The following is a 23,090-nucleotide window of genomic DNA, read 5'->3' on the forward strand; positions in this document are numbered from 1 at the left end:
CAGCGGGTCCCAGGCCTAACACAGTAGCACAGTAGCACAGTGACACAGTAGCACAGTAGCACAGTGACACAGTAGCACAGTAGCACAGTAGCACAGTAGCACAGTAGCACAGTAGCACAGTAGCACAGTAGCATAGTTGCACAGTGACACAGTGACACAGTGACACAGTGACACAGTGACACAGTAGCACAGTAGCACAGTAGCACAGTAGCACAGTGACACAGTAGAACAGTAGCACAGTGACACAGTAGCACAGTAGCACAGTAGCACAGTAGCATAATAGCACAGTGACACAGTGACACAGTAGCACAGTAGCACAGTAGCACAGTGACACAGTAGCACAGTAGCACAGTAGCACAGTAGCATAGTAGCACAGTGACACAGTGACACAGTGACACAGTAGCACAGTAGCACAGTAGCACAGTAGCACAGTAGCACAGTAGCACAGTAGCACAGTAGCACAGTAGCACAGTGACACAGTAGCACAGTAGCACAGTAGCACAGTAGCACAGTAGCACAGTAGCACAGTAGCACAGTAGCACAGTAGCACAGTAGCACAGTAGCACAGTAGCACAGTAGCACAGTAGCACAGTAGCACAGTAGCACAGTAGCACAGTAGCACAGTCCTGTACACATTACAATTAATCCATTTATCTGCAAACGAAGAAACAGAATCCATGAAATTGAAACAAAACTTCCGCGATAAGCGCGGGTGCCTGGGGCGATTGCCGCGTTCATGCTGCGTGGGGAACAGCAGAGAACTTAAAACATCACTGGAACTTTTTGAACTTTTTGAAGCCAAACGTTTTAGAGAAATTAACCACACTTTTTCCTGTGAAACGGGTGAAATGGCACTCCTGACACTTTTTCTTAATGTTTTTTTTTCTAAGTAAAAGTGAATTTCAAATGTGAAAGTAACAAAATTGAGCAAAAATGCTATGTTCATTGACTTTTTAGCACCACCCAAACGTTTTGCAAACTTTTTGGATCAAAGTAAAAATTTTCACGAATTTAAAAGGGTGACATTTGTCAAGTTGTATTAAGCCCTCTAAAAATGTGTCCATATCTATCAAAGAGAAAATGCAATCTTTTTCATAGCTGTATAAGGGAGGCACCATTGCAAACATACTGCACCGACACACTTTATTCGAGCAAATACCCAGTATGTACCTGGCAGATACCTGGAATGCGCCGCTCCTCACCTCTGACAAGCCCCGTTGCGTTTGCCTTCCCAGCCTGGGTTCATGCCTGGCTGACGGGCGGCTGATCTGTTAAATGATGATGATTAGGATTTAATAGGCTGCAATGCTTCGCGTGTCTACCAGATGGCATAAATTCATGAATTGTAATGCAGTATATATATATATATATATACTGTGCAGTATTGCAGCCAGCGGGAATAAAATGCTTCAATCCCTGCATGGAAAATACCTCAATGCACTCGGGCAGAAAACAGTCACAAACCTCAATACACCCGGGTATACCCGAATTCGTGGGACTAGCCGAGCTCGAATAAAGTGTGTCGCCAGTGTAGCTCAGAGCTGCTTAACCAATCTAATGCTAAAGACGAGAAATTCATTTGGGGTACAAAATCTATTAAAAAAAATTAAATTAAAAAAAACACAGAAACAGAGTTCTTATCCACATATTCAGAGAAGTCATAATGTTCGGTGCATCAACTGGGTGCTCCAGTTTCCCCCCAAAAAAACCTTCATTTTGTTCATCCAGAAATCAAAAAGATAGCAGTATATAAAAGATAAAATACACTCGCGCACACGCGCATATATACAGTGTATATTAATTTCTGGATTAATAAAATTAAGATTTCGTGGGGAAACTGGTGCACCCATCCTTTTTTCTCTGTTTCTTTGTCAATAACTGTAGTTAGAAAACATGCTGAATTAGATTTTTTTAAAGTCAACAATCAAGCCAATGTAGGTAACTTAAATAGAATGTAAAGTAAACCTTTGCCAATCCCAATGTAAAATAAAGGATGGAATATTATTGCATTAACCCTATTATTTGCCACTTGCGGTCCAATGTCGGACCGGGTGGAGGGAGGAGGGAGTAAAGCTGAAAGCTGTAAGCTGTGGAGTGTGGAGAGAGGCGCCCGCAGCACATCCCCCGCATTCTCCATGCACCGCACTGATGCTCCCATGCGCCGATGCGTCCCCCCCTACGCCGATCCACCCCCCCTGCGCCGATCCATCCCCCCTATGCCGATCCACCCCCCCCACGCCGATCCGTCCCCCCCTGCGCCGATCCGTCCACCCCCACAGCCGAGTGCCGATGCGCCCACCCCCAAAGCCCAGCACCGCTCCGCCCACCCCCAAAGCCCTGCGCCGATCTGACCACCCCCCCAGACCTGCGCCGATCCGACCACCCCTCCAACTCTGCGCCGATCCCTGCAGGCAGCCCCACGATGACTCCCAGCAGCTGACACCGGAGTAAGGGGAGTAGGGGGCTGTGAGTGTGGTGTGTGTGCGGTGTGTGTGTGGTGTGTGTGTGGCATGTGTTTGGTGTGTGTGTGGTGTGTGGTGTGTGTGTGTGGTGTCAGTGTGCTGTGTGTGCAGTGAGTGTGCTGTGTGTGCAGTGAGTGTGTGTGTGCAGTGTGTGTGTGTGTGTGCAGTGTGTGTGTGTGTAGTGAGTGTGTGCAGTGTGTGTGTAGTGAGTGTGTGCGTAGTTAGTGTGTGCGCAGTGAGTGTGTGCGTGTGCAGTGTGTGCGTGTGCAGTGTGTGCAGTGAGTGTAGTGTGCGCAGCGAGTGTAGTGCGCGCAGTGAGTATAGTGCATGCAGTGTGTGCAGTGAGTGTGTAGTGAGCCTGCAGTGAGTGTAGTGAGTGCAGTGAGTGTAGTGTGCACAGCGAGTATAGTGTGCGCAGCGAGTGTAGTGTGCGCAGCGAGTGTTGTGTGCACAGCGAGTGTAGTGTGCGCAGTGAGTGTCGTGCAGGCAGCGCATGTCATGTGGGCAGTGAGTGTAGTGTGCACAGTGTGCTGTGAGTGTGCGCTGAGAGTGTGTGCAGTGTGTGTGCAAAAAAAACAAAAAAAAAAGCTGTATGTGTTTTTTTTCCCTGAAAATGTAATTAGACCTACTGGCGCACTTAATGAAAATTAATTGGACCGCAAAGGGTTAAACCGCCAAGATGTTCTGAAGTTTGGAATGATATCTGTAATCAGATCCCCACAGTTGTGTCAGGGTTCTGCTCGCCACAAACCAGGGTCGGACCGCGAGGCTGAGGTGGGGTTGTAAAAGCACCGACCTGAGACCGCGCAGGCTGATCCGGATTGCGCAGTTCGTAGTCATATGTCGCAGGATCAGGATTGGAGAAGTCAGCATCGTCGTTGTACAAGCCAGGGTCAGGACAGGAGACATCAGGATAAACATTGTTCAGGCAAGAGTTCGGCAACAGGTAGTCAGGAGAGCCCCGCTTCAGCTTAGGAGCGCGGGGTTGGCCTCTGCGCGAGCGACGACCATGGCCCATGGTACTGGTCACAGGAGATGGTAGGCAGACCAGAGTAGCACACCGCCTTGCTGCACTGGTGCACCAGTGCTACAGCGCAAGAGTCCTGAGCGGGCTAGGGAATCCTCTGTAACAGCGTAGGAACCAGGACACGGCCTCTCTAGATTAGGGAAAGAGTAGGCCCCAGGAACCAGGAAGCTGAAGATCCACAGGGAAACCTCCGCTACAGTGCAGGAATCAGGAGACTGAAGGGCGCGGGGGATACCTTTGCCTCAGTGCAGGAAAGCAGGAAGCTGAAGACATAGGGGATACCTTTGCTTCAGCGCAGGAGAACAAGCGGGAGCTTGAAGGAAGCTGAAGGACGCAGGGCGGAACCTCCGTATCAGCATAGGAGAACAAGCGGCTTGAAGGAAGCTGAAGGACGCAGGGCGGAACCTGGTATCAGCATAGGAGAACAAGCGAGGGCTTGTGGCAAAACAGTAGACATCCAGTTAGGACTATGCTCGGCAAGGAGCATTATGGGAAAGCAATACTTAAAGGCCAGCGGGCCAATCCCCGGCGGGGGTGTGAACTGTACTGCTCCAATGAGTGAATGCAAGTATAGGTTGCAGTGATAGGCTGCACAGCTGCAGTAGATACCAGAGGGAGTGTGTATTGCTTTGGTGAGTGAATCCAGGCTGCAGCAAACCTCAGGAGAGCTGTTCCAGAACTGCACCGGTCTGCAAGGTAAGGCAATCAGTAAACCGTGGAGCGGATTCCTTACAGTACCCCCCCCTTCACGCGAGACCTCCGGGCGAACATGAGCACTCATAGAGTTGGAGGACCGGGAATTGTTGCTGAACCGTCTAGGATTGGGGGTAGAGTCGTGCTCCAGAGACTCGTGATTAGTCCTTAGTGTACCCCCACCCCCCGGTGAGAACTGTGGCCAGACAGGACCATCCATGGGCCTTGGGGACATTGAGTTGCTCCTAAAATTCTTTAGGTAGAAAGGGCATCCGTAAACGAGCAGTTCTTTGGTGATTACAGTTCTAGGATATGAGATTGATGGAAGAAACATCCTTGGTACATGGCTCGCCTCACAAAATGACTTGGAAATCCAGGGCTGTGAAGAACCAGAGGGTTCCAGAGCAGAAACGGCAGGAGAACCCCTACAGGAAGCCCAGTCTTTAATAAATGAACCGGACTCTAGGATCAGCGGCCCTGATAGTTGATCGAATACACCAGGAGGAACTTTGTAACAGAAAAAGTCTTGGCTGACCACTGCATGTTGGAATTTGCAAGGAATTTTTCCTCTAGAAGGCTCCCAGGTAATGGTTAGTAAGGGTATAGGTTGGTTGGAAGCATCTCCCGGTATTGGTATGGAAGGTGATAAGGCAAGCAGTAAACCAGGCATAGGGACCGAAATCTTGGGATACGTACAGAGTATTTCCAACTGAGAGGAAATAACAGGGGCAACCGAAAATTCCGAGGGACAAAACCATGGTTTAGCAGGAGCAGAGAAGCAAACAACAATAGAGCTCTCCAATACTGGGAAATCTTCATTGGGAGATAATATTGTCAGTGAATCAGGAATAGTCCTTGGGATCTTCAAATCAGTAGCTTGAGAAAAAGGCAGAGCCAGGGTAGTGGTGGGAGGGAAGCTAACATCAGAAGCTGAAGTCTGTACCTCAGTGACAGGGCCCTGAGAATCAACAAGCAGCAAGTATGAACTATGAAAACTCTTAATGACAGGCACCTTAGGAGTACAAGGAGTCTTTTCCGAAACTGCAATGGCCCTAACCACAGGGGTACCTAACCTGACAAAAACATGAATAGGTGTGTTTTCTAGTGCAAAATCTCTGATCACAGGACTCCTAACCGATAGTGAGGGTGTCTGGGTTTGATTAGAGAAAAAATCAGATGTATTGATAAGTGACTTAGAAACAATTACTGAGGTTCTAGATTTGCTGGACATGTGAGAAAAAATACCCTTTAAGACAGGAGTTTTCATTTCCTCCCAGAGTAACCCCATGTTTGCTGGGGCATATTTAGACACAGTACTGAGGGACTGGGTTTCAGCAAAGGCAGGACAGCTAAATAGCTCAGATTTAAACCCCAGGACTTGTAATATATGCATGGTGACCTCAGACAGTACTAAGGAAGTGACCACAGATATGCTGATCCCTGGAGAATTAGCCTGGAGAGAGAAATCAGAGGGACCCCCAGACAGGATACTCATTGTAGAAAGAGCTTCAGAATCAGAAGGAGAATCATTACCTCTCAGAGTCTCAAAACTAGTAAGACACAATTCAGCGAAAAGGGAAACAGAGTGCAAGCTTTTTACTAATCTATATGAAAAAGCGTCCCTTTTGGGAGAAAACCGTGCGTCAGCAAACATTCCTGGGAACACAATATGAACCCCAGGAGGGACATACAGACTACTGTACGCCTTTAACCCTAAGCTTAAAGAGGAGGAGAACTCAGACAGTGCACGGGGGTTAATCATAACTGTACTGGTCTCTGAAGTAGGTATTTGGTAAGGAATGTCTGGGAAACCAGAAATTACTGCAGACTCCATAATGTGGGAACTATGCGCTGAATCAGGGATCACCGCTATGGGGGCGACAGGCTGGTTCAGTGAAATACCCGGGAGAAGGAACTCTGCGACCAAGCTTAGGGAAAAACCTGACTCCTGAATACATTTATCAGGAACCAGAACTTTAGCCAAAGTCTCCGGAGACGAAACTGCGGAAACTTGAGCTGAAGCAGGGGATTTATAGCAAAGAATATCTAAGGACTCCGTACGGTTATGGGAATCCCTCAATGCAACCTCTGCTGTCTGACTTGTGGACTCATTCTCTGAGGCTAAAACGAAGGCATTAACTTGGAGGCAGCAAGAATTTACAGGGGTTAATGCAGACAATGCCTGAGAGTAGAACATAGGTAATCTTCTCTCTGTATTAGGACAGACCAGGAATCTCTCCTCTGAAGCTAGGGGCGTGACCATGGCTGACAGAGAACAGGGATTTACCAAAGGAAACTCAGAGAGCTGCACCACAGAGGTTAATACAGAAATAACCCTGGGAACAGAACTTAGGGATTCTTTCTCTGACGGGGAAAGCGCACAGGACTGCCTAGCAGAGTTTAAAGCTGGAAAACCCTCAAGAGCTGGAGTGACAGATTCGGAGTTAGAAATAGGGGAACTAAGGGACTTATTCTCTGATAGTAGAACCTTAGTGTTGGCTAGTGAAACATATGTATTCTCCAGGGGAACCTCACAGGACTGATCGGCAGGGGTTAAAGCTGGAAAACCCTCAAGACCTAGAGAAAGGACTTCTGAGCTAAAAATAGGAGAACTAATGAACTTATTCTCTGATTCAAGAACATTAGTGCTGGGTAGAGCAACATATGTATTCTCCAGGGGAACCTCACAGGACTGATCGGCAGGGGTTAACGTAAACCTATCATTGGTGTCAGGGAACCCGGGCATACAATCAGAGCTAGGGACTGTGGCAATCACTACGTTGGGAGATATTGGTAATGGTTCCGTTTGGTCATCTCCTGGAGAGGGAGATACGTCCCCCGGTTTAGCAACAGGACTGGCAGCCGAGGGAAACCGCCAAAGGACGGCGTTAGCGGCCAAGAGACGATCCTGTTTTAACAAGCAATCATCCAATACACAGGAAAGTAAATGCAGCGTCTCGTGAGCGAGAGCCACCATGACGGAAGGGTCCGGGAGTGTTACAGGAATGTCCAAAGATAACGCCAGAGCATTGAGTGTACTACAGGCGTTGACCAGTTCCACAGGGCTCACCTTATCCCCAGTTAAAGGGGAATCAGGGGAGAAAACACTGTTTGCACTGGCCAAAACACTGGCCAGATACTGTTTTAAGTCTCTGAGGCAGTAAGCCTTATAAACCAGATTATTACGGCATTTCTTTTGCAAGGGAGTCAAGCCCTCCGACATAAACGGATCTTCCATCAGGGGTATTATATCGCACAAATAATCATTCTCAAACTGGGACTGGTCTACAGGCCGGGACAGGTTTTTAGGAAAAAACTTACCAACCCGCACCTCAGCGGGGTCCGAGTTTGTGTGGCCGAGCATACTGTCAGGGTTCTGCTCGCCACAAACCAGGGTCGGACCGCGAGGCTGAGGTGGGGTTGTAAAAGCACCGACCTGAGACCGCGCAGGCTGATCCGGATTGCGCAGTTCGTAGTCATATGTCGCAGGATCAGGATTGGAGAAGTCAGCATCGTCGTTGTACAAGCCAGGGTCAGGACAGGAGACATCAGGATAAACATTGTTCAGGCAAGAGTTCGGCAACAGGTAGTCAGGAGAGCCCCGCTTCAGCTTAGGAGCGCGGGGTTGGCCTCTGCGCGAGCGACGACCATGGCCCATGGTACTGGTCACAGGAGATGGTAGGCAGACCAGAGTAGCACACCGCCTTGCTGCACTGGTGCACCAGTGCTACAGCGCAAGAGTCCTGAGCGGGCTAGGGAATCCTCTGTTACAGCGTAGGAACCAGGACACGGCCTCTCTAGATTAGGGAAAGAGTAGGCCCCAGGAACCAGGAAGCTGAAGATCCACAGGGAAACCTCCGCTACAGTGCAGGAATCAGGAGACTGAAGGGCGCGGGGGATACCTTTGCCTCAGTGCAGGAAAGCAGGAAGCTGAAGACATAGGGGATACCTTTGCTTCAGCGCAGGAGAACAAGCGGGAGCTTGAAGGAAGCTGAAGGACGCAGGGCGGAACCTCCGTATCAGCATAGGAGAACAAGCGGCTTGAAGGGAGCTGAAGGACGCAGGGCGGAACCTGGTATCAGCATAGGAGAACAAGCGGCTTGAAGGAAGCTGAAGGACGCAGGGCGGAACCTGGTATCAGCATAGGAGAACATGCGAGGGCTTGTGGCAAAACAGTAGACATCCAGTTAGGACTATGCTCGGCAAGGAGCATTATGGGAAAGCAATACTTAAAGGCCAGCGGGCCAATCCCCGGCGGGGGTGTGAACTGTACTGCTCCAATGAGTGAATGCAAGTATAGGTTGCAGTGATAGGCTGCACAGCTGCAGTAGATACCAGAGGGAGTGTGTATTGCTTTGGTGAGTGAATCCAGGCTGCAGCAAACCTCAGGAGAGCTGTTCCAGAACTGCACCGGTCTGCAAGGTAAGGCAATCAGTAAACCGTGGAGCGGATTCCTTACAAGTTGGCACTTTGGAATATGTGTGTCAAAGGAGGAAAAGTAATTCATGCATTTATACATGGGAACAAACTATTATATCACAAAGGAGGTTATTTACTAAAGTCTCCCAGCTGCCAAAATTGGGCATAGTCTGTGCAAAAGAAATGCATTATCAAAGGAAACACTCCCATAGCTTTCAATTGTATTCCTTTTCTGTGATAAATATGGCTTGTTTTTTTTACACTGGTTTTCCCCTAAATTTGTAGCTGGCAGACATTAGCATGTAGACCCCAAAGGGTGTCTTTTCTAAAGTCTTGTGGTTGCAGAACAGGGGGGGGAGAAACAGTTTTATTTTAGATAAACTACATTGGTATTCCTATTATTTGATAATGCTGTTTATTTCCATTGGATTTGTCCAGTTTTGCTGTTGAGATACTTTAATTAGACGCTAAGTGTTCACATAGAGCATCTCTATACAAACCTTGTATATGGCTTAGAGCATGTGTTCTTGAACCTCTTGTACTTGAACAAAGGGGAACATTATAGCCAACAAGGTGCAGAAGGGAAGCATATTTTTTGGAGACTAAGAAGTGCTAAAGCAAAAGTCCTGCTCTGAAGGTGGGGGGTGGGAGGCGCAGGGGAAATGTGACAAAGTAATTCTTCACTGAAAATGTGGTGTATTAATAGAACAGCTTCCCAGCCGAGGTGGTAGAGAAGGGCCCGTCAATTAATCCTCCAAAGGGGCTTGATCAGAAAACATTTAGGAGTAGAGCGGTGTAGATAGATTTTTAAGTTTATTGTAATGTCATTTTAGATATTTTTAAACTGTTAAATACTATACAGTATTTCATTATTCTCCAAGAATTTGTAACTTCTGTTACATACTGTACATATTTACATTACCTTAACTGATAAGGGAGTTTAAGTGTGAAAAACAGCTGTTACTGTAACTGACTAAGAATCTAGCATGAAATTAACTGCAGCAGGGTGGTCTAAGTGTCACATTAAGGCTCCGTGGGGGCTTCTGTACATTTGCTCTGCTGTAATACACTCTACCACAACGTTTCCAAACTAGTGGCCTGCAAAGGAAATCAAAGCTGATTAGCATAGAAACAAGAGGATCATAAATATTCTAAAAGGTTAAAGATTCTACGGGCATCTGAGCCTCCCAACAGGTAGCAAAGTACTGTACAGACTGGGTAAGCCCAATGCACTACATCTGCTCTCAAGTTAATGTGTTTATGTAAGTTTATTCCACCAAATGTAATAGGAAATACATAAGTTAGTTTCCAGTTATCCAATATTTTTCCAATGATAGACTGGTTTGGAGAAATGTTCATCAGTAAATCCCTTTACCCTGTCTACCCTCAACATATGTAAATATGAAAATACTAATTACGGTACGGTAGTTACATTAGCTGCAGTTTTCAATACCATGTAATAAACAAGCATGAGACTTCTACACAGATGCAGTGTGTACACAAGATTTCAAGACCTTGCACGTGTCTGCATCAGTCATACAGACTATAATAAAAACTCTGTTTTTCCACTACACCAGGAATAAACCTACACATTTCTAGGACTAATACAACTGCTAAAACTTTGCACTGTTACATGTGTTGTCAACTAAACCTCACTATTACAAGTCAGAACTTTTCAATGAAAACAGTAATTATTTTGATCCAGAATTCACTCTCACTTATTTGGGTCTGCAGACTTCAACAGCAATGTACCGTATGACTAATCTAAGACTGGAATCTCATTCCATTATCTTGCAAAAAGAAGTAACATTTTCTCTCCACTCCAGAGTCACCAGTCAATCCCACTAATAACTTCGTCCAGGCTGTCTCCAATGTCATCTGCTCTGTTGTCTTTGGGAACCGGTACGAGTACGATGACGTGAAGTTTCTGAAGCTGCTCAATATGTTTAATGAAACCTTCATTCTTATGAGCTCCACCTGGGGACAGGTAAAATGCTTTAGATTTCTAGATAAGGGGAAGGCTGCACCAGGTCTCCTGCTCAACAAAGCTTTTCAATAACCCAAAATATCATGTATTCTAAAAAAAATATAATGCACCAACGTAGCAAATCTGAATGAAGCAATGCACTTCCACGCACTCCTATTAGCACAGTAAGTGCCTATTCACAAAGCTGTGATAAATGGTTTAATGGTCGATACAATAAATGCCCTTATTGCGCGATACTGCCTGCTTTGTGAATTCATAAAGCAGTGATAACAATACAGTATCGCACTAGTGGCAATTTTCTGTCACATGGTTTACTCCAACCAATCAGATTGTGAGATACAGCACGGCCCCGGGTACACGGTGGGTTCCGTTCCAGAGGCCCGCTGTATAGTGAAAATCGCCGGAAAGCGGATCCGGCGATTTTCAGTGCTGCGCATGTGCAAACTGGCATTTTCGCCGTTCTGCGCATGTTTGACCTGCGGTCTGCGCGCGCAACCAGCGGTCTGCGCATGCACACCGGGTGCACCCGCTCGTTCTGCGCATGCGCGATTTTAAATTCAACATGGCGGCCCCCTTCTTGGTGCCGCCGTATCAGCGGATCACCGAAAAGCGGAGCGCCGAGAAGCGGGGCCCTGCTGTATACCATTTGATGCCTCACAATGGTATATCTCACAATCTGATTTATTGGTTGGAGTAAACCAGGTGATGGCAGACATCTTGTATTTGGTGACGTCATCTTAAAGGGGGGGAAGCACAGCCTTCATGATTGGCTGGCTTCCCTCCCTTTACATGACTCACATTCAAAAAAGTGGTTATGTCACATGGTACATCGTCCAATAGGATTGGAGATGTTATATTTGACAGTAAAATGTGACTTCACAGGCCTTGTATGAGGCCTTTTCTGTCTCATTTGACCTCAAGAAGCCGACTGGACCACTTCCACCATCTGGAAAGGATTACAATACAGAACAGAAGATTGACGAAAAGAATATACAACTTACCTGAAGCTGAGGATCATGGCGTCTTTGGTCGAGAGCTTCCGGAGAAAGCTGGAATCGGAGTGTGAAGACACCTAAAGGTAAGAAAACCCATTAAATATATGTTATTTTAATTTTTCAGGTTTTTTCATTGTATATTGATTGCTACTGTATTTATCTATGCCCCTTTAGGGCTATACATACATACATACATTGACAAACAATGCATTTTTTGGCAAATGCTTGCTTTTATATTTTTATTTCTGATATTTTTTTGATGTTCGCTTTTTAATTGTTGTTTATTTTTGGTATGTATTATATGGTCAAGATGTACCCCTGTGCCAATCAATTGGTTTCTTGGCATTTGTAATGTGTTTATTTTCTATGTAATGTGTTTTATTTTGTGTGTGTTTTTTTTTTTTTTTAAGCTTCCCCATTTATTGCTATACTGTGCCAATCAATGGGTAGCATTGGCGTGGAGTGTGGGGGTAGATGCCCCTGGGAAAGTGGTTAGGCCTCTCAGGTAGAGGGGTAGGGTATGTTAAACCCTTAATTACTATAGCGGTTACTAACCACTAAGGTGATTAAGGGGTTAGGGTTTAATAAGATTTTATTTTTGATTATGTTGCTGCCAACAGAGGATATGGAGGGGGATGAGGACGCCCTTCATGCTGGCATGGATAAGTGCAAATTTTATTCGCTTTATGCTTCCTGGTTTTTATTTTAAATGGGCACATGCACTATTATCCATATCTGGAGAATAGTAATTTTTCCCATTACAGTACTGTATGCATTAGGGGTGGTGTTGTTGGGGGTACAGGGGGTTCGTTTGTGTATTGGTGGGTAGTGGGTATTGTAATGTTTATTTAGGGCAGAGGGGTGACTGAAGAGGGTACGTGGCCCAGAGTGGGTGGTTAGGCCTACCTGGTGGGTCGCGGGGTGGTTAACCCCTTCATTACCACAGCGGTTACTACCCCTATGGTAATGAAGGGGTTAAATCATCCTGCAACCTTCCCAGTAGGACTAAACACCCACCCTGGGCCAAGTATCCCCTTCCCTCACCCCACTTCCCCCAATAAACCTCCTATTGTGCCTTAACTCCTTCATATCCTTAGCTACCCGCTAATGTAATGACACGGCTTTAATGTAAATTTGAATACTTGACTATGAGAGCAAGGGGTCTCCTGACCTGAACCGCTTGTATTTCTTCCTCAGGGACCCCCTACTTCCTGAGTTACAGGCCCTGGTATGTGGTATGGGGTGCCAGTATAACCGCCATTTTTAATTCCTCCGTGTCATGTGACCAGGGTATGTATATACTGGAGGAGATACTGGGGCTAGTAACTCGGGAAGTATGGCATCCTCAAGGCTGAAAACAATGCGGTTCAGGTCAGGAGATCCCCTTCTTCCGCACACTATTAGTAAAAATGTAATTAAAGCAGCTGTATTACCTAAGCGGCTAGCCGCTATGGTAACGATTAAAAAAAAATTATGGTGGTTTTGATACTAGTGTGCGGGTGCAGGGGGTCTTATGAGCTGAACCGCATTGATTTCAACCTCGAGGACCCACTACTGCCCAAGATGTAGGTCCAGTTATGGGGTACCGGTATTCCTCTGCAGGATTTAAATACCCCGGTCACGTGATGTGGGAGATTTATAAGCACAGGGGATACCGGCACCCATTACCAGGGTCTGTATCTCGGGAAGTAGGGGTCTCCGAGGATGAAATCAATGCGGTTCAGCTCAGGAGAACCCCTGCTGACGTACACTATGATTAAAATTCATATTTCAACTGTGTGATCGCCTGTAAAAGACGTGCACGCAGTGTCTCCATGTAGCTCTTCCAGGCTAAATTTTTTCTATCAGTTGCCGCTTGCTAGGATTATAGCGCAATATCACCAATAAGAAAAACTGGTCGTACGATAGTGTAGTTTTTTTTAGGACCTTTAAAAATAAAAGCGCTCATTCTTAGTGTCACGGTGGACCAGAACTTATCAACACTTTTTATATTTTTGGGATTCTCGATTGAACACGACAAGGAGGCAAAATAAATTGTCATTTATTTCCTTGATAGACAAACACATGACAGCTTCAGAATACACTTAATACAACACTTACTGGGATTGGAAACAAAATAAAATGTCCTTTGCAAGAAAGCGTAAGAAATGCAGTCTCTGGTTAAAGTCCGTTTGACTAGATCGCAATTTGCCGATCTAATAACTCCACCAAATAAAGGAATTTCGTAGAAGTTCATAAGACTTCGTTCTGGAGTCCACAGGGCTAACGAATTCCGAAGTTTGGGGTAAATCCTTGGTTGCGATGTTATTAACCCCTTGCGTCCTGGAACTGCTTCTGCTGTACGCGAACAGAATCATGTGCAAAGCTTGGTTACGTCATGAATCACACTGGTAATAGCTCGGCGGGCAGTTTTATAGGGTTCACAGACATATCTCTAACATACGTGCCCAATCCCCTCCGTGGGAACACTTAACCCACCAATCTCCGATTTGACCGTAGTTTGCAAAACCGGGCAAAAAGGCTTGCCTATTTGCATCGTGCATGTGTTAGCTTGACACCCATGCGACTTAGCATACCTAGGGTACACAACTTTCCTGGCGACCCTTGGTCTGGGATTTTGCTCCAAGGTGTGAAAGGCACATGCTGAGTACCGGGATCTGGCACTCAGCAACATCCCGGTCACTTTCACGCTTTGGACCTCTGAGTCTTTTCACTCCTGGCACTCCACTAGACTTACAGTCTCCCACTGAACAGGGGGTGTTTGAAGTGTAGGAAAGAAAATACCCTCAGCTCATTTACCCCTGGCATATTTACATGCCAAATGTATTTTTCCCGGGCTCACAGAAAAAACTGTTCCTGATTGTACATTTTAAACTTACAGTATTAGACACTTTATTAAAACAATTAGTTCTGGGTGTACAACAACTGTAATTTGTATGTGTGTGTGTGAGTGGTTTATTTATTTAGACTTGAACAACAAAAGAGTGCTGGCTGTCTGCGTTCCAGTGTTAGCCTGCTTAATTGAAAAGTTTGCTGGTGGGAAGCCAAGTTCACCTACTTCTCACGTCAATTGACCCACTTCCCACTGCAATAGACTTTCTGTCTTTCAAGTTACGGGAGCTAACAATGTACGGATACATTTTATCGGTAAACCACTTCAAATCTAACCACAAGCCACTTATTCAATTGACAGACCTCCCAGCCCCAGCCATGCTTATTCAATCAGCGCTGGTTTCGGCACTCACAACCCCATCTTGTGCCTATGAACAATATAGCTCACTTTGTATTTATTTCTATTACTGCAGGCAGGGAGCAGCCTGCAAAATGGTGATAAAAAGGCTGGGACAGGGGCAAATACATTAGGGTCATGCATATACTTTTTACCTCTTCACTCCCAATACGAGTTGGGGTTAATCAGACGGGTATAATACCTTTATTAAGGACCTGATTAACCCCACTCTCGCCACACTTAAGTGAATACCATTTTTGCCCTCATGTTTTAGTGCACGCTAAATTAATGCAAAGGGCTTCATGCAGTAAACTCCGATAAGCCACTTATCACCAAAATGCCTAATGCTATTCAGCAAGCTTCGATTAGTCGGCGATAAGAGAGCTTTTTGGCAAATGTATCTCCACTTATCGCCGTGACGTTACTTTAAAGGATGATGTTACATCCTTTTGAACTCAGGTTACCTAGCACATGGTACACTAACCAATGGGATTGTCTTCAATCCCATTGGCTTTAATACCATGTGATACAGCCATGTGATTTGAAGGCTGTGACATTCTTCCCATGCAGATGACGTCACATCCTTCAACAAGAAAAAATGAGGGGGCGTTCAATTAGATTGTAGCTGTACCATCTGACTGAAAAATGTGACATCATAGGCCATATTTAAGGCCTTGACGCCTCATTTTACATCAAGAAGCCGACGAGACAACATTGTGTTGTGGATCTTCCATTGGGATTTGGAATAACAGATGAAGAAAGAAGATAAAGAAAAGATAGAATTAATCACAGAAGAAGATAGAAGGTGATTGAAGATAAAAAGAAGAATTTGGGTACCTGATCTGGATCTTCATGGTGGGTGGCATGAGATGGAGTTTGAAGCCTTCAAGGATGCGAGAGCTTCCTGATTCCCCGGGATTCAGAAGTTCAACCCCTTCTAAAGGTAAGTAAAATAATGATGTATATAATGTTGTGGGGGGTTTTTGTTGCAGGTTTTTTTTTTTTTTTTTAATGTTTTTCAATGCCCATTGACTGCTAATGTATTAATCTGGTACAGGTTGGCTCCTGATTTGAATTGATATGTTGGATAGTGGTTTTATTAATTAATTGCTTTGTTGGGTCTTGGTTAAAATCAAATCATTGTTTTGTTGGTTAGTGGTTTTATTTAATTGGTTGGCAAGTGTTTGTATTTAATTCATTTGTTTTTATTTATTGAATAGTGGTGTTTAGCTGCTTGTGTATTTTGGGCCTTCATGTATATGTATTAGGGTTCCCATTGACTGCTATAGTAGCTTATCATGCCCATATTATATGGGTATGATGTACCAATATGACAATCAATGGGTACAGGGTGGGTATAGTGGGCCCTGGTTGGTGCTTAGGACTTCCAGGTGGGGGATAGGGGGTTAACCCCTTAATTACTATAGGGGTTATTAACCACTAAAGTGATTAAGGGGTTAGGGGCCATTAGATTGTATTTATGGCAACAGAGGACATGGCACTGCAGTATGCTGATGAGGACGCCCGTCATAATGGCAGGGGTAAGTAGCACAGTTTTTATTTACTTTATTTCTTCTGCCTGGCTAATGTTTTCTTTAATAATGGGCAAATGAGCTATGATCCATATCTGGATAATGGTTAGTTTGTGTAACGTTTGCGTTAGCCCACAAGCTAGACCTGACCCCGGCACTGAGGTGGGAAGGACTATGCCATGCACCCACAACAGCGGGGGTGTGCCCAGAAGGTGGATTGTAAACGTTGCTGGGTCTGTGTAGGATAGAAGAGGTTAATCCAAAACTTTCCAGGGTCTGGAGAGGTACATGTAGTAGTAGTCCGTAAACCAAGGTTCTGGGATTAAAGAGGTACTCGTAGTTGAAGTGCGTAAGCCAGGGGTCTAGAGCCAGAGAGAATCCACAACAAGCCGGGATGGTACACGTAGGGTTAACTGCAAGAGAACTAGACAAGACAGGGCTAGACACAGCAGGCAAACACAAAAGCTACACTTGATTATGCTCAGCAATGAGACTGAGCACTGACTGGGTCTTCATTCAGGAAATTACCAATGACTTGGGAGGCAGAGCGGAGGCGCGGCCTCAGCGGAAGCTGGGATAGATGCAGGCAAACAAGGGACTCGTTAGTAGCTTGACACACAACTGGGGATCGTTGCACGGTGTCACGTGTGCGCGACTGAGGGGCGGAGCTACACTCCGTGACACTCTGGAAGAGGAGCGGGTGTGTAGGCACACTGCAAGCAGAGCATGGGTGCGTGCACCAACATGGGGAAGAGCGGAGGCCGCAGCAGCTACAGTACTGGAAATAAGAGAGGAGGGAACACGCTGCACAGGACGTGTTCCCCGATTCCTCACAGTACCACCCCTTTGAGGATCGGACTCCGGACGATCCTTGAAAGGCTTCTCTGGGTACCTGGTGTGGAACCTTCTGAGTAAGCCAGGAGTGTGGATCTGGTCCTCAGATATCCAAGAGCGTTTTTCGGGCCCGATCCTTTCAAATGTACGAGGAACTGTACTCCTCCTCTGGAGTACCTTGAGTTGACAATAGACTGGATCTCAAATTCTTCATGACCTTGTACCAGTACAGGAGGAGGAGGAAGAACATCATGATACCTGGGACTCTGCTTGACAGGTTTCAGAAGAGATACATGAAATACCGATGGTATCTTCATAGAGGAAGGCAAGTCCAGGCAATATGCCACAGGATTAACCTGTTACAGGATCCTGAAGGGTCCCAAGAACCTGGGAGCCAATTTTAAGGTAGGGGTCTTTAATCTGATGTTCTTTGATGAGAGCCATACCTTGTCTCCTGTTTTAAGCCTGGGCGCTTCTAGAAGATGTCGATCCGCCTGGGTCTTTTGTCTCCGAACGGATTCTTGGAGGGTTTTCCGAATCCTTTTCCATGACTCTAGAAGAGAGTTGACTCTGGTATCAGCAGCAGGGACTCCAGAAATATTAGAAGAGATAGGAAGATAGTTAGGATGGTAACCATAATTGATGAAGAAGGGCGACTCTTGGGTGGACTCATTTCTGAGTGAGTTGTGCGCGAACTCAGCCCATGGTAATAGATCAGCCCAATTATCCTGTGTATCTGAAACAAAACATCTTAGGTATTGCTCTAACGATTGGTTTACCCTTTCAGTCTGTCCATTTTTTGCGGGTGGTACCCGGAAGAAAAAAGAAGAGAAATATTGAGCCTTTGAGAAAAAGCTTGCCAGAATTTTGACACAAATTGTGATCCACGGTCAGAGACGATTGAGACAGGAACCCCATGTATGTGAAAGACCTCTCTGATGTAGACATCCACTAGAGTGGGCCTGCTTGGAAAATCTATCCACAATGACCAGGATGGTATTCATACCATTGGAAACAGGCAGCTCTACAATAAAATCCAATGATAGCTGGGATCAAGGACGTTCCGAATGGGAAGCGGACGTAGCAGACCAAAAGGCTTTTTTCGAACTGACTTATTTCGAGCACAGACTGAACAAGATGAAACAAATTCCTTTATGTTGTTCAGCATCTCTGGCCACCAAAAAGTACGTCTGATTAAATTGGTGATTCTTCTGATCCCAGGGTGACCGGCCGACCTTGAAGCATGACCCCACTCAAGAATCTTTTGACAGAAGTTGGTTGCACCATATAAGCAGCCTTCCGGTACTACTAGGTCTTCAGGGATCCGAGTTTGAGAGTCCAGGATTTTATCCAAAATATCGAAGGAATTGGCAGCAATGATAAACTTTGAAGGAAGGATAGTTTCTGGAACATCGTCGGACCTATCTTCAGAAGTGAATTGACGAGACAAAGCATTGGCTTTTAAATTCTTAGTACCAGTAATGTAAGAAATTACTGTGACGGGAGCTTTGTGACAGGCTATAATAATACACCAAATAACTGGGTTGAACTGAACGAGGCTTAGATATAATAAAGTATATTTATTCCTTAAATAGGTGAACACAGCAATATTGTACAGTAACAGGCAAGAAGTAACACTTACTTGGGGGTGGGGAATGAGAAGTATCAGATAGCAATTCTCCAGCAATCAGGTAACAATCAAGATGGTATCAGAAGACAAAGGATATAGGGTTGACCACAGTTTATATATCTTTTGTAACCCTATCCTTAACATTAAGTACCGGCTATTGGATAACAATTAGCTGTATCCAATCTTTAACGTGGGAACACATTTTAATCCATGCCCCCCTGCTAGTTAGCTCATGCGCACTATGACCCTGAGGGTCCCATTTCTGTAGCCCCCCACTTACATCAGGAATGCCAGACAGTCTACCAAATGGAATTTCTGGCAGGATACCCTTTGTTGGAAGGTGTAAAATATGACACTAACAGACTGCTCTGGTTTGAGTCGTCTCCGCCCTCAGGTAAACAGTGAGGGTGGCAAAATCCTTTGAACAACACTTAAGTCCTAGACATTGGGTCGCCTCTCTGACCATATGCTTCCTTGTATGCAAAGGAATTTCCTCTGGGTTTTATCCCTGCCTTGGGATACAGTATTACAAGTAAAATACACATATTAAAATATCCGGTTCCGTTAGGTCCAGCGGGTCCAAACTACCCAGATCTCAATGCCGGAACTGGGACACCATATGGTCTGAGTTTCAGCCCTCAACGACCTTCGGAACCGGAGTTACACAAATACCACTTAAACCATTTCCTATTTTAATACAAAAAACTCCGCTGTAAATGAAATCACGGTTTTTCACTAAATCCCCATTGAAAACAATGGGCTCCGCCGCCATAGACTTTCAATGGCAAACCGCCGCCGCTGGCGGCTATGGGAATCCACCACCATAGACTTTCAATGGGGCATCGCCGCCGTTGAAGTCTATGGGGTTTCTCCGCCACAGCCGGTCAATGGAAATTGGCCGCCGTTGAAGTCTATGGGAGATTTCCCGAACTTTCAAGGGGGTCCATACTCCGTCAGGTTGGTCCACGAGGGTCAAGGATGGTTCTGCAGCCATGCCGGAGCAGTGCCTACAGGTACCCCAAACCCTGGCCCTCAGGACCCTCCGGAACCGGAGGTATGGATTCATGGTTTTTAGCTTTTCGGACTTAGTCAAATTCCTGAGCTGTTTCTGCCGCCGCCATTGGAACCTATGGTGCGACCCGCTCTCTCGGCACGACCCTTCTCGGGGGTCCAGGATTCGGGGACCCGGTGGTGGTCGAGTGGGGGGAGGTCTAGGAACTAGGGGCAAAAGGAATTTTAATTCTGGGTGCCCTAGAACTGTAGATTCCCACGCCACTTAACGTTGAACTTGACTAATCAGTGATCAAAGCTCTTTTTCAGAAAAAGTATCCGCTTTGCGGTTTTGTGGTTTGGACGGCAGCCAACTTGTTCCTGGAAAGCGCCGATGAGGAATCTCCAATGAAGTCAATGAGCCCATTGACTTACTATGGGAAACCGCCGCTCCTCCTCTCGGACGCCACCTGCTGGTCTTCGAGGGAAACAGGTCCAAAACAGCAAGATCCGCCATTGAAATGCATTGAGCTCTAATGGCGGCTTATGGGACTCTGCAAAATGGTGCCTGAAAAGGTGGGAAAATTACACAAAGGGCTATAATCACTAAAGAACTATTAACCCTTGCCCTCCCGGATGGATCCCAGTGTGTGTGTGATGCAGACACTGATATAACAAGATATAACAATAAAGCATGGGGACAGGGGAATATACATTTTCATGCTATAACAAGGGTTAAACCACATTCCTCGACCGCAGCCCAGTTAACCCCTTGTCTCCCTGGTGAGGTCAGGGGATGGCCAAATGGGGTGCAACCAATTTAATACCGGGCCATCCCGTTTCTCCCTCTACAATTACATAATTAAATCTTGAGAAAAAATGGCCCAGCGAGCTTGATGGGAACAAAGGCGTCGAGCGCCTTCTATAAATAATACATTTTTGTCGTCAGCAAGAATTAGAATATGTTTCTCGGTACCTTCAAGGAGGTGTCTCCATTCTTGGAGTGCAAGCTTGATAGCCAAAAGTTCTCTATTACCAACGTCATTGTTGATCTCGGCAGGGGAGAATTTTTTGGAGAAATAGCCACATGGGTGCAGGTGATCTTGAGGAGAACGTCTTTGAGAGAGCACTGCTCCAGCTCCGATATCAGAGGCATCAACCTCCAACGTGAAAGGAAGTGAGGTGTCAGGGTGATGCAAGATGGGGGCAGTGGTAAAGGCATTCTTCAAAGACTCGAAGGCAAGACAAGCTTCCAGAGGCCAGGAGGAAGGATCAGTGTCCTTCTTGGTCAGGGCGGTGATAGGAGCAATCAGGGTGGAGAACTTGTAGATAAACGTACGATAATAATTGGCAAAGTCAAGGAATCGCTGTATGGCTTTGAGCGAAGTGAGCTGGGGCCTGTAACGCTCGGCCTGCCCACAAGCCAGACGAGACCCCGGGACTGAGGTGGAAAGGAGTAATACCACACACCTAACAGTAAACGGGGGCACGGCCGGAGTATGGAAGTAGTGTAGATGGTCCGGGTAACAAAAATAGAAAGGGTACCGTACTTGCCAACTCCAGCGGTGGAAGGTAAAGTCCGTAAGCCAATGGTCATGGAATGGAGAGAGCAGCGTAGTAGAGTGTCCATAAGCCTGGGTCGTGGAGTGGAGAGAGCAGCGTAGTAGATTGTCCGTAAGCCGTGTCCAGGGGATATAGAAGTCTGCCAGTTAGAAAGTCCAACGCCAATTCCAAGGGGTTCCAGAGAACAGCGTGAACGAAGTCCAAAGCCAAAGGTCAAAATCCAGGGAGGTCAGCAGAAATCCAGGGACAGGAACAGGAACTGAAAGATAGAAGGGCCCAGGCAACAGCAGACAGCAGACAGCACCAAGGTACAGAAGCAATGCAGAGCAAAGAGGAAATGGTGAGGGGAGACTAAATAGGGTGCTGATACCTATCAGAGTAAGGGGAGGAACAGAGGAATGGCCCGAGTGAGGACCTGATAGGGGAGAAGAGTCTGGGAGGCTGGGGACAATCTGAGCAAGGGGAGGGATGGAGGAGCGGCCCGAGGGAGGACCTGATAGGGGAGAGGTGCCTGGGCAGCTGGGGCCTGTCAGAGCAAGGGGAGGAGTGGAGCAGCGGCCTAGGGAAGGGCCTGATAGGAGAGAAGGGTCTGGGGGGTGGACCTGATGGAGCAGGGGCAGGGAAGCGCGTGATGCGCGTGCCGTGTCAGAAGAGGCGGAGTCAGGCGCCCAGCGCCAACAAATTGAAGCCTTGGTCCGCGCGCCCGTAGGGGTGATGTGCGCGAGCCGGAAGTGTGGTAGCAGCCGAAGAGGGGGCCGCAAGGAGTGAGGCACCCCGCCGGGGAGCCTGGGCGGCACGGAGCAAAGGTAAGGAGGCGCTGGAAGCGGGTGTACCTGCAGTGCGGATCCTTACGGTACCCCCCCCCTCAAGGGTCGGACTCCGGACGAACCATCCAAGGTCTGAGGGGAAATTTTTGGTGGAATCGTTTGAGTAGAGATGGGGCGTGAAGATCCGCATGCGAGAACCAAGAACGATCCTGAGGTCCGTATCCCTTCCAGTGAACCAAAAATTGGAGCTTGCCCCTGGAGATGTGAGAGTCAATGATGGATTGGATTTCGAACTCCTGTTGTCCTGGTACAATGGGGGGAGGAGGCCGAAGAGAAGGATGAGCGAATGGTTTGCTTTGGATAAACGGTGTCAACAGTGAGACATGGAAGACGGGTGAAATTTTCATAGAGGGAGGCAAGTGAAGCTGATAGGCCACAGGATTAGGGGTTGGGGCCTTCAGTTTGATATTTTTAAAAGAAATCCAGACCTTATCTCCAGGTACAATCTTATGGGCCTCCCGATGAAGCCTATCTGCTTGCCTCTTCTGTCTTAGCACGGACTCTTGTAAAACTGTTTGAATCCTCCTCCAAGACTCCTGTAGGGTGGATACCCTATCATCTGCTGCAGGAACTCCGGACCTGGGAGAATGCATGGGAAGACGGGTAGGATGAAATCCGTAGTTTACAAAAAACGGTGATTCTTGAGTGGACATGTTTTTTAGAGAGTTAATCGCAAATTCTGCCAAGGAAGTAACTCTGCCCAATTTTCCTGAGAATCGGAAGAAAAATAACGCAAATACTGTTCAAGGGACTGGTTCATGCGTTCAGTCTGACCATTCGTTTGGGGGTGGTAGCCTGAGGAAAAAAGAAGGGTAATGCCCAACCTCTGGGAAAATGCACGCCAGAATTTAGAAACAAATTGAGTACCCTGATCCGAGACAATGGACCACGGGACGCCATGA

General features: G+C 46.6%; 1 protein-coding gene across 1 annotated transcript in view; it reads left to right on the plus strand.

Moving 5' to 3' along the window:
* The window catches only part of LOC142498677 (cytochrome P450 2G1-like), an 89,081-nt gene that overhangs the window by 36,732 nt on the left and 29,259 nt on the right, over nucleotides 1-23,090 (plus strand). Inside the window, exon 4 of the mRNA XM_075606940.1 lies at nucleotides 10,428-10,588. Within this exon, the coding sequence (XP_075463055.1) occupies nucleotides 10,428-10,588 (161 nt within the window). The remainder of the gene's footprint in view (nucleotides 1-10,427; nucleotides 10,589-23,090) is intronic.

The sequence above is a fragment of the Ascaphus truei genome, chromosome 7 (genome assembly GCF_040206685.1).
Source record: "Ascaphus truei isolate aAscTru1 chromosome 7, aAscTru1.hap1, whole genome shotgun sequence".
NCBI lineage: Eukaryota > Metazoa > Chordata > Amphibia > Anura > Ascaphidae > Ascaphus > Ascaphus truei.